At 38.3% G+C, this 12,776-nt stretch overlaps 1 protein-coding gene across 8 annotated transcripts in view; it reads left to right on the top strand.

Moving 5' to 3' along the window:
• Positions 1–12,776, top strand: part of cald1a (caldesmon 1a) — a 68,223-nt gene that overhangs the window by 50,007 nt on the left and 5,440 nt on the right. For 3 of the 8 annotated variants that reach the window (XM_030149726.1, XM_030149724.1, XM_030149725.1), the window contains 7 exons: positions 2,552–2,689; positions 6,322–6,365; positions 6,610–6,685; positions 7,803–7,943; positions 8,108–8,203; positions 9,674–9,742; positions 12,576–12,612. In XM_030149726.1, coding sequence (XP_030005586.1) covers positions 2,552–2,689; positions 6,322–6,365; positions 6,610–6,685; positions 7,803–7,943; positions 8,108–8,203; positions 9,674–9,742; positions 12,576–12,612 — 601 coding nt within the window. Of the gene's footprint in view, positions 1–2,551; positions 2,690–6,321; positions 6,366–6,607; positions 6,686–7,802; positions 7,944–8,107; positions 8,204–9,673; positions 9,743–11,291; positions 11,361–12,575; positions 12,613–12,776 lie in introns of those variants that run through there. The other 5 variants (XR_003936842.1, XR_003936843.1, XR_003936844.1 and 2 more) reach the window with 5 other exon arrangements.

Below are 12,776 nucleotides of genomic sequence, written 5' to 3'. Positions count from 1 at the left end.
ACATGTAAATTAATCAAATGAAAAAATAACGTGGTTTGTAAAGAGCTCAACACTGAAAAGTCTTGAAAAGTCTGGGCAAAATCATGACAAGGACTACATTTTAAACTGCAATTTCATGAATACCATTTAAGATAATGAGACACTAATTGAATCCAATAAGGTCTGACATCTTGTGGCTTATTTAAAGTTCCAACCATGTGTCTATGTTAAAGTGTGACTAAGTTATGTGGCTCTATAGAAGGTGTTGATTGAATCATTTTCCCAATATATTTCCATTAGAAATGGGAAATCTTTAGCATTTATTGTGACTTTTGTTGCCATGATTACTCAGATTGTTAGCATGATGTCACCTATTTGAGGTGAATATAATGGACTCACAATTCCATTCAAGATCCATGTGTCAACAGTCCAAATCTCTGCATCTCACTGTATCACAACTGATTTTTTATGGTTACTCTTTCATCAGTTAATATAAAGTATCAAATACGTCTCTCTTTTATGTAGAAGTCGTTTTAAAAAATCAGCATTCAATCATCTATGACAGGGGTGTCAAACGTGGTATGAAGTTGTGAAATGCAAAAATTACACTAATATATTAACAGTCATTTTAGTTCAGGTTCCACATACAGACCAATTCATTCCCAAGTGGGTCAGATCAGTAAAAGAAGATAAAGTGATAAGATAATACTGTCATATTAGCATATAAATACTGACACCTCCAATTTTTTCTTTTTGTAAATGTAAACATTTGTATGTAATTTTACTGTATTTATACTAAAACAAGCTGTCATTTCACTGCCATTTCCTCTGTGATCTGTAAGTTGTAATGCACATGTGTAAATGATAAACCGAGGCAGAATATTGTTAAAATTACTCTTATTTTTCTTGAGAAATTTCTGATTATTCATGTTATTCACATTGTTTTAAAGGATAGTTTGTAGATGGAAACATTTTTATAATGTATTGTTACTTGTTTTCCACTCTAAAACATAGAGGAAAGTTTGGAGTTGACATTATTTATATATTATTATGTTATTATTTTACTGCTCTGGCCCATTTGAGATCAAATTTGGCTGAATGTGGCCACTGAACTAAAATGAGTTTGACACCCCTGACCTATGATCTAAATAACTGCATCAGTACCAGTATCTGTGTGACCACTTCAGTGCATAAACATTACAAAACCAAAACACATCTCTCTGCACTCCAATCCAATCCAACTTTATTTATAAAGCACTTTAAAACAACCGAAGTGGTGTTCAGAAGACTAAAAGCACAATAAAAAAAAGTTATAAAAGCATTAAGAAACAATAAAATCAAATAAATAAAACAAGTTAAAATATAAAAACGAAACAAAATGTTAACATTGTCAGTGTTAAAAGGATAAGGAGAACAGGTGGGTTTTAAGAAGAGACCGCACTGTGAATATTCACTGGAGCTGACATCTACATCTTTGAATGGAAACTCTTCCTCCCCTCTAATTCGGGCCCCTCTTAAAACTCATGCATGTTAATGCTTTTTACTACTCTTACAACAACTTCATTCTTATGTATTTAACATGACCTCCCGTTGACCTCCTCATTCCTACACTTTGGCGCTCTGCAGCCCTTTGGTCTCTTTTTCAGCTGGTCTCTCTCTCTCTAAGGCCCTGTATTTTTTTCACTTTTACCCTGATCGGTCTTCTTTGTTGATCTTGGCGTCGGATGTGGCGGCCCGTCTCTCACTATCTGCGCCTTTTCTTCTCCTCTAGTGTGATGTTAATGAGGACTTTTGCTTTGTAATTAAAAGATGGCCCAGAGATACAGAGCTACTAATTAACCAAGACAAGGCTGCTGGAAAGGGCTGATATACTGCCAAGTACCAGCCCTCGTCTGAACACAGCACAAATGGTTCATACATTAACTGTCAAAAAAAAACTGTTGATAGTTTCAGATATGTCTCAGGCTTTCCAAAATGGCTTTTTTCCTGTAGCGGACAATGATTGTAAATCAGAATGTGCTCCGAGTAATTGAATTTGTTCCTGACCTGCTTCATTGGATAAAGTGAGTAAATCAATTATAAAGTGGCACATATCTTTTGTTTGTGTCGAGTACATTTACGTTGCTGGTTTTCGGTTAAATATAAGCCTAGTAAACTTTATTATATGTGGATTTACATGTTATTATTCTCGTCATATGAAAGCCATTAAACATATACCAAGATGTCAAAGATTATTGCATTTGCTGTTTCCCAACACATGGGGTCTGTTCTCCCAGGAAAAATACTCAGATACACAGGAAGCGGTTTCCAGCAGCAACGGTGGTTTGTTGAAAGTAAATAGAAAACAAGTTGTCACTAAGCATGAGCAGACAAAGTAAAAGAGCGCCACCTACATGTTCTCCTCTTAAATGAACAGAAAAGCCAAGCCAAGAGGACGTCACATCACAGTAGTAATTGACTGTTATTAATTCAGATTCAGGTCAGAACCAAAGACAACAGTTTAGTTAAGGTCAAATGTTGCATCGTACAGAATGTGCATCTGCTTAACCTGTTTTAAATGTGATATTCTCAGGAGGAGAAGAGGAAGATGAAGGAGGAGATTGAAAAGAGGAGAGCAGAGGCAGCTGAGAAGAGGCAGAAGGTGGAGGACAGTATGGACGGGGAGGACAAACCCTTCAAGTGTGTCAGTCCTCGAGGCTCCTCTCTGAAGGTTAGTCAGCCACCTTTTTCTTTTTTATAACATTATTTTTTTGGAGCATTTTGCGCATTCATTTCACGGAGATTGCAAATTTGGGGAAACAGAGTTGGGTAAAGACAGCAAGTGGAGCAAATGCCAGCCTTGACTCTCTGCTCAGGGATTTTATGCCCATGTATGCAAACACCAGGCTGGTCACTGTGCTTTTAGCCTCGTATCTCTGCATTGCAATAGGCAGTTTCATTTGTCAGTGTCTCAGCCACCTGACATAAAAAAAAAACCTCAAACTAAGTTTTATTGTCCTTTGACTGATGTATTTATTTCAAATATGAATGTCAAAAAAGAAGAAATATAAATAAACAAACAAAACATTTAAACATAAGACATAAAATTCATATTCGAAAAGGAGTGAGAAATGCATAACTTATAACCCCCCCACACACACACACTTTATCCTTAAATAATTAATAACAATAATAAGCTTCCTAGTCCATGATAGATAAATGTGGATATCCAGGTCTCGGTTTGTAGCATAAGAAGATAAAGACCAAAATCTAAAATAGAATATATAAACAGTAAGTAGGGTAGAATAAAACTACCATAAAAATATGCGAAAAATAATGTAACCCTGTAAAGCCTGAACCATTTAATCATTGACAGAAAATTCCAGTTCTTTGAAACTGGAGCCTTTATTGGTTCTTTTGAACAACCAAAACTTTTTTTTTTTTTTTTTTTTCAAATATCAATTTTCATGCATGAGTTTCAATTTTGTATCATATTTGATCCATCGGGTCTCAAAGCTCAAATACTATTTTTGAATCAACAAAAACACAATATAACACAAACGTCTAATAAATTGGTACTTCCTTTTCTAAAGGGTCAAAGTTCTGCCTCCTCCCTCATTAATGACAGTCTGGTAGTGTCACTGGAAAGGCCTCTGGTGAATGAATTCCTCCCCCTGGTGGATTATCTGTGTATTGCATGTATCTAATTGTATACATCAGGTTTTTCAAGACAAAAAATAGCTCACTGATCATGAAAAGGGCCTCAAAACTCATGTATCAAATATGATACGTTTGGCGTTATAGGGTTAAAGATAAATAGTAATAAAATAAATTCTTAATATGTGCAAAAATTCACAGTACAGCTGTACAGCAACTATGAAGCACTTCTCCTCTGCTGTGTTTTGCATTTATTCATTGTACTTATAAGAATAATGTAGTCAGCAACTTATACAGCTCAAAAACGTGTAAATCCCACTCATCCGGCACCGCAGTAAAGCGCAAGTTAAACATTGAAAATATTTGGAGAGATTAAGTGCCAGATGACCTGCATCTGCCCCTCTCACCTCTTTTAGCTCTCTGCGTGAAGCATTTTTGCCTGAAGCGTAGGAGTGCACAAATTTATGACGGACCGAGATGAATTGGTGAATGAAGGTGAACAAGTCAGCAGCCTGCAGAGTTTTTATTTGCCTCATAGAAAAAACAACCCAAGTCCTCCCTGCATTCAAAAGATAAATGTTTGTCATGGTGAAGGAAGGCTTAATCAAGTCAGATGTGAATAAATATTTCCAGTGTTGCCAAAAGCTAACTCCCACCCACCGAAATCCGAGGGGGATTTTCAGCCAGTGAAGAAAATCTAATTAGTGACAGTTACCAGTAATATCCATTTGGTCCACGCTGGTGAGACTTAAGACACCGCTTGAAGCTCAACTCATCAGTAAAGTGTGAACTCTGATAACGGTTGTTTGTTTGTGGTCAATTTAGTAAATAGTGTTGAACTGTGTTTCTTCACTTGGCTGCACTCGCCTCACAGACTCGGCTTTACTTTGTCATCATGTTTACTGTAGGTACATTTGAGTGTTTGTTTGTCTCTTTGTGTGCATCTTTGTGGTTGATGTGGATTGTTATACATGTAGGTGTTTCTGTTCATCTGCCTGTACCTGCTTATAACAATACCTTTGTATATTCCAACATCATATAGTTTTATTTTAGTATGGTAGGCCTGAGCAGACAAATGCAGTGTATATTCGACTAAAATGAGCATTATGCTGCTCAACAGCAGTTCCTGCACTTGAAATTAATGCAAAGGTCTTGTTATTTTAGCAGAAAAATCAAATGGCATACGTGTTACTTGTAAAAACAGATATCAAGTTGAGTTTTCTACAGCTTTGCAGAGTGTGTCGGCTTTCCTCAGATCATTGTTTTAGTTTCATGGCCCTAAACTTCAGTGTTTGGGTTTAGTCTCACTGCTCTGTCAACTCAGTTTTCAGCAAAGCTTTAAAACCCTATTGTGTCTTCTACATACTCAAATGACAGAAAGGAAAATGTGTCGAATGACGGGGACCAAACTGAAGTTAAAATAAGGCCACTTGCTTTCGTCAGGTGTCCAGAAACCAGATAAATAATAATGTTATTCCTCTTTCTAGTGCCATAAAAATGTACAAATAGATCTGTTTTTCAGTTTCTACCCCAAACTGAACATTTTCCCCTTGATGTGCCAAGTAACTTAAATGCTTCTTCATTTCTTTGAAAAGTGTCAAAATTTCAGATTTCCAAATGTGCACCTTAAAGAACATCCTGTCTTTCCTTCAAAGATTTTCCTCTCTGAGTGTGTTTTTACTCAGCCACTGCCATATTTTTGCTTTTGTTCCATGCAATAAATGGAGAAATATGCCTTCCTATTTACTATCAGTAATCCTTTCTTGGTGGAACACACAGTTCCTGGAGCTTGCCTGCACGTTATCAGCAGTGAAGCAGCATAACCCTGCCACATACTACAGATAAAGTACAGTGTTCCCTAGGACAGAGGGACAGAATGAAGGACAGGCTGCGTGGATGCAGGAAAGCGATTAGGGATAACAGGATTACTGTAACTGCGTTCGGATGGCTACAGCTCTTTAAAACGCGTCTGAGAATGGGGAATTTCCTGTCGAGAAGTATTTTGGGAACTCCCACATTCAGTAGCCGAGCACAAGGTCCTTTTTTATGGAGAGAGGGGAGAGCGCATTTTTTCTGCTGCTTCGTCTTTTGTCTGTTTTAAGGTTCTTTTTTTTTTTTTTTTTTTATAAACGTCTAAGGAACACGTGCTGCCCCTCTTTTACCCTTTTTGTCATATATCATAAACAATCCTTTCAGATTCCCACAGTCCGAAAGCAGAAATAGGGGGAAAAAAGCTTGTGCTGTTTTTTCTACATGTGCATGCCTTTAAGACCATCTCACACACAGAGGAAACAGTCATAGTATATTGTGTGTTTCTGGTCAAGAAGAAACCCAATATACGGAGCCCATGAATTAGCTAATTACATACAGTAACTGCTGTTTTAAAAACGATCTTTTTCTAACTAATTGGCAAGAAAGTTGAATGCATTATGTTGTTTGTAGTATGGATCATATAATTATTATTTGCAACACATTTGTGTGATATTAACTTTAGTCAGAAACAGATTGTACCATTTTACAGTCAAGCTCCTCGTGCAAACAATAAAGAAGGAATGGAAGCATTAAAATTCAGTGGGAGGTTGGGTTTACCATCTGTTTCAATGCTACCGAAGAGTAAAGGAAACTGTTGTGTTGCAATGATGTATGCATGTGTGGAACATCACTGCAATATTTATGAACCACACTCCTCCCAACCTTTCTCTACAGATTGGTGAGAGGGCAGAGTTCCTGAACAAGTCTGCACAAAAAAGGTAAAAGCATAAAAATGATCCTTTAGATGAATAGCAAAGTTTTTACGTCAGTGCGTAAGTCTCAGAGTCTTGTATTGTTAAACAGGAGTTGAATTAAGTAGCACCGAATTAATTCCAAATTGTGGTTGCAAGTGTCTGCTCTCAAGACAATACAAAATATCAAGCGTTGACAACATTGTATGTGATATTCAAAGCTGTCTCATTTTTCATGCACTGACTTGCTAAACATGTTTTTCCCGAGCAGCACAGTGAAGGCGTCTCACTCTCCTGTGGTGTCCAAGATAGACAACAGGCTGGAGCAGTACACCTCAGCTGCTCAGGTTGGCATTGCATTAGTTGTGGAAATATCCAAATGTTGTGATAAAAAATAAAAAAAGGCAGGAGAGTCGCATAAACATCAACAACATAGGAGACTAAGGCTATGTTCAGACAGCCGGTCTTAATGCACAATTAGGATTTTTTGGTGAAATCCAAATTTTTTTGTGTGTGCGTTCATATTACACAATAAATGCGACTTTTATCAGTTTTGAGTATGAACTGAATGTGACCCTGAAGTGACCCACATGAGCAAAAGAGGTCCTGATGTAATATGTGACCATGCAGATGCACACTGTGTTTATGGAAGAAAATATGTTTTACTCACTGCTCCTCCTTCTGGGACACTGAATTGTGACATTTGTCGCATTTCAATGACATAAAGGTCGAATAAATGCGACCTGGCCGTTTAGACTGAAGGCGCATTGCAAAATATCAGATACGTATCGGATTTAGGACAACATATGAAAGTGGCCTGGATCAGATTTGTAAAAAACAGATTAGTGCTGTTCAAACTGTCTTTAACAGATCAGATACAGGTCACATATGGGCAAAAAAAATCCGATTTGAGCCACATTTGCCTGCAGTTTGAACATAGCCTAAAAGACAAATCTCCAGAAAGCTGAAGTAAATTCTATAAAACTGCTGCTGACAGTTTTTCATTGTGGTTTTGATGAGATAATGATGAAGAAAATCCTCTACAAGGCCTGATTATAAAATAGATTTGAGCTACCATTTCTGTGCTGAAATCGAAGCTCTTATGTATTCATCTCTCATCCTGTTTATAGAATATAAAGTGTGTTTAGCTGGAAACACATAAAGTAGGCAGAAAAGCCAGGCAGGTTAGCATTGGCATGCTGCGTCTCTGTGATGATTCTTTTTTAAGTCATGCCCAGTATATTTTGCTGTTGATTTAAATACCCAAAGCAGAACAGTAATATTTCTCAATGCACTTTGAAGACGTATCAAAGACGCTGTAGGAATTTGTCACTGTTATTATTACCAAGCTCATGAGGGAATTCTTAAAATACCTTTGAGTATTACAGACAGGTATCTTAGCTTTGATCAGAGCAGACTTCGCTGTTATTCGCCAGTTTAAACGCACCATTTTTTTCTCTGTAGAGGGAGAACAAGGAGTCTCGATCCCCTCGCTCCGGAGCGGTGGATCTGCCCATGGTCACCGACAGCATACGAAACATCAAGAGCATGTGGGAGAAAGGCAACGTGTTCAGCTCGCCTGGAGGCAGCGGGAGCACATTCAAGGTATCAAAAAAAAAAAAGTCGTCTGTGTGTGTGGCGCTCTTCATGTGCTTGTTAGAGAAAGACAGAGGGGAGAGAGGAAAGAACCCACTTCACTGGCACTTCCTGCTCAGCCCCGTTTGCAGATGACGACCGGGCTCAGCTGACCTTTGCCCCTGTCCAAACAGGAAGCAGCTGTGATGAAGACAGGCGTGGCAGGCCGCATCAACGACTGGCTGAATAAAACCCCGGAGAGCAGCAAAACGTCAGGAGGAAGGCCAACGGTAGGTCGGCGCCGTAGCAAACCCTGTCACTCCTGCTAAGAAATACACCTGATACAGTCCAGGTTAGGAATACAGCTGATTTACATATGAAAGATGGGGGAAATCTGTGCTTTAAGTGATAACGGCAGAGAAGGACATCAACAGGGCTAATCATAAAGTTTAGTCTACATTTAAACATAAAATAAGAAATATGAAATAAAAGTGGCCTACAAAATATCAGTATTTACTCACTGATAGGGGGCCAAATGATTGTTCATATTTGTTTACCATATTGATAATTTGAATACATAAACTGTGTGATATTTACAGGTGAAAAATAGCTCATGTAGTGTTTGGAGAATATTTTCTTTATCTTTCTTACATTTTCTCCTCTGCTTAAAATAATCTTCTCTCTACTCTTAACAGTTTTTCTTCCTCTCGTATCTTTACCAGGATGTACTCTACCTGCAGCTTTAAGGGGTAATTCTTCAAAAACAAGTCAAATAAGTCTATAAGTGTGTGATGTTGCACGTATTTGTATTTAGAGTCAAAACAGAACTTGATCAGCGTTGCAACGTTGACCTACTTTAACTATTGACTTATATGACTATTAGTTATATGCTATAGTCAGTGCATTACAGTATTATTATGGTAAGTCAATGCTGGTCCTGTTCTGTTTTACCATCAGTAAAGACACATTGGAAATTTTTTTTTTTTTTTTTGCACATTTGTGTGTTATCTGTCTGGCGCCATCTGGTGTCCGTTTGCACAATTACTCATGGATGGAGCTTGTCCAAAGTCATTCACTACAACTGTCATAATATCCGGATACAGCATGTGCTGTGAATGTAGATTTGGCCTCTGTTTGGTAAAAACTGTCACTTGAGCATTTTATCATAAGTTTATCATAATCGGACTGTTTTTTTTTCCCTCTCTCTTTCCTGCTGATGTATATGGATCCGTGCCAGTGCATCATGCCTCATTTAACTCCTACTTACATTTTACCTAAGCCAGTGTTTATGTGACGGCTTTTCCGACCCCGGCCTGTGTTTAACTAGTGTATGTAACATATAGCAGGGGAGAGGCATTCCAACAGTGTTCTGATTCAATTTCCCCTCAGTCTCAAAACCTGGAAATCTTTTGCTATAAATTGCTACTATTTCCAGTGTTACAATATTATGAAGTCTTCCCTAAATTTCACTTTGCATTGTGAGCGCCTTGAAAGTAAATTGCCTCTGACTCGAGCTCATAGTGAGAGTGCTATTTTCCACTTCAGCTAGATGAGCAGCTCTCTGCTTGATAGTGTCTGTCAACCCTTGCTCTCGTTGCTCAGTCCCTCCGTCCTCCTCTGTCATTCCCTTCCTCTACATTTCAGGTACTCTGCCATCACCACAGTATGACAACTATTTTCAAATTGACCTGCAAAAGCTGAGTACCCTGATCACAGCCGATGGGATGCTTTATATTCCACCTCCTGTGTTTTTTTGACAGGACCTGAAGCCTGTTGACGTCACCAATAAGAGGAGTCTATGGGAAAATAAAGGCGCCTCTCCAACCAAGGTAGTTGTTTTCATTTTACAGGGCTTACTGTATGTTATAGGCTTAGGCACCATTCACAATCTGTATCCCAATTTATTTTTTTTACCTTCATCTAAATGTAAAATGTTAGCTAGTTACAAACTAAGACATGTTTTCCTAAGGTTTGTGGAGGGTTAAGGCTGAGTTGTGATGGCTTTTTTATTGTTGGTTTGACTAAATTCTGCATTTTGCATCATTTAACACAAATATAACTGTAATACTGTATTTAGACAAACGCTAGAAAATAACCTGAAACCTACTGAATGCCAAAACTGGCAGTCTGTCGTAGTCTAATTAATCATACCATAGTTACACAATTAGAATAGTTGAAAATATTTTTCCACTTCTCACAATGACATACAAAACCTCTAATAATGTGCTTTTTACACTATTGCTTTAACAAAGAGTCTGTTTAAAACCAGACACACAGCGTGTTGGAGTTCTGCGGTCATTGTACTTTATGGTCTAATTATTTTCCTGCAGGTTAAAACAGACAAACCCAGCAGATAGATATTAAAGAATGGATTTAAATACAGTCATAAATCTCGTATTTCAAGTCAGTACTGCAGAAGGAATATTTTGAGAGTGCTGCTGTTTATTTTTTATTTATTGCCATGTGTACAATTCGTCTGAAAAGTAGATAATATGCCAAATTAGGATTGTCCACCTTGAAGGATTTGAAAGGGCCAAGGACTTCAGCTCAAAAATTAAGCCAATGAGGAAGTGTGTTAAAGTTGTCATACGGCTGACAACTCCTGTGGTTGGCTCTAAAAAGGCCTGGCGCCCATAGACGAACATTGAATTATACATAAAAGTCAATCATTTTCTTCAGGACTCATTCTTATCCATTTTGTTTGGAACCTCTAATAAGTAATCTGGTGGTCCATCTTAACATTTTCCCTCTGTTGATCAGATCTCAGAGCAAATAGAAGTGTTGATGTCTGCTGTGACAGGCTTTGATTGACAGGTCTGTATGACAGTTGGCCCGCCTGCCAAGCCAGACGTTCAGAGTTCCAGTTTATATAATAAAACACATTTTTTTCCTGACAGACAGCTCGACAGTTGTTGTGGTTAATAGGTTCCACTAACAAGACAGTAAAATGACTTTGTCACATAGTGGTTGATGAATTTCATCATTTTAGTAACGGCAGTTCAGAAACCAACGGGTGGCATTTCAGTTCACTAATAATATACAGTCTATGAAGATCAACCTACGTACAGCAGCATCATCAAATAACTGTGAACAATAAGGCAGCAGAGTACCAGTCTCACCCACTGGGGAAAATCCAAGTGAGCCTTACACATCCTGGACTGATTCCAGATAATGTTTTAACTATGCCAAATTGGTCTGTGGTCTTGGAAGGCTTTCCAGTGGTTTTTCATGGCTTCCCAGTTGTCGTCAATCAAGAACATGTTTTGTTAGAAATCCTTAAAGAGAAGACATAGGAGTATTAAAATAATCTCACAGTATGTTGACTCTGGTATAACAGCGGGGAGAATAACAATCGCTGTGTTTGTTTTTGTTTTGAAGAACTCTCATAGCTAGTTGACCTCAGCGTTAAATCTGGAATAAGCCTGGAGAGGTAACACAGGTGGTGTTGTACGTTTCTTCAAAGCTTAATCGCAGAATGACCTCACACTCTGCTGTCACGCTCTCAACTTTTTGCTCTTGATCACCGGCAAAGCTGGGCATTCTCCTGCTGTAGTTGGACACAAGTAATCATTTTAATCATAATAATTATAGATATGAAGAATTTTCAGTCCAGAGTTGGATATGACTGGTGTGATGTGTGTGATTGTGCTGGCACACTCTCTATGGATTATTATTATTTGTAAATACCAAGCCAAAAAGATAAAACTAAATGTCTATCTTGTAAAGCATGTTTGGCTAATTTTCTGTGAAATAGACGGAACAAAGTGAGCATCGACAAAGCCACAGTAAAGCCTGTTTTAAAGAAGGATTACACTCATAACTCCCATTAACACCCAGAGCTTGTTAGGACTCACTCAACAAAATCCAGAAGATTACAGTTGACTGTAAAGTCTACATCATAAAACCATTTAACAGTGTGCTTGTTGTCCAACTGCGAGTTGAATGCTTTTCACAAATGGCTGTATCCCATCACCGCTCTTTCATCTGATTCGCTTTGGACTGAGAAACCACTAATCACTGTTTCCAGCCCAACTTCACTCAACTTTTTATTGCTGTGTGAGAGAAACAACAGTCTCTACAAGTAAGACACACTGTTTAGTTTATTTACAATACTTAATCACCTTTGTCACCTCAAGGTTTTAAACAAGTCTTACTAAAGTCGATGTAATAAATGGTATTCTTTTCATATACATGAGCAGTGTTTGTACAACTGTGAGGAGGTAGTGTCAAACAAAACACTTTATAGAAGTGTACACATTTACTTTTGAAAAACTTTCCTTCCTTCTCACCCTGGTTGAGTGCGTTCCTATGTTGTGCGCAGCCTGCAGCCACTGAACAGCTGCAGCACAGGCCTGAGGCTGTGTGTCACTGAGTACTGAGCGCACTGACGTAAAATGAGCTCTAGATGGGAGAAGTAGCATTCACAGACCCTGTTATTAGCCAACCATGTTATGCTGTGATATCAGGGACAGCAAAATGAGCAGGATGCAGATGGGTGATTTGATCTGCATATGTATAGGTGTATACTGTAGGTGTTTGTGCAGAAAAAAGGTCGCAAGCTCTTGCCGCTTTGAAAGTGACTGTGGCTGTGCTGAGTTGAGTGTTTAGCTTTCTGAATCCATCTGCCTCCTTCTGTGCTCTCACTTTCTGCATGTTTTGCAGGTGGCAGGCAGGGGGGAGACGAAATCAGTCGCCAACGGTGAGTTTTTACAAGCTTGTAACTGTAGAGAATGTGAATTTGTGAGAAAGTGCACAAGTGAGGGGGGTCGTCATGGGAGGATGTTTGTCAGGTTAAACTTGCAGCATAATTTTCAGACCTTCTACTTTGTTTGTAGTTTAACCACAGAGGAGTTTTGTCATTCT

The sequence above is a fragment of the Sphaeramia orbicularis genome, chromosome 12, assembly GCF_902148855.1.
Source record: "Sphaeramia orbicularis chromosome 12, fSphaOr1.1, whole genome shotgun sequence".
NCBI lineage: Eukaryota > Metazoa > Chordata > Actinopteri > Kurtiformes > Apogonidae > Sphaeramia > Sphaeramia orbicularis.
This window is presented reverse-complemented; position numbering and strand designations above follow the sequence as displayed.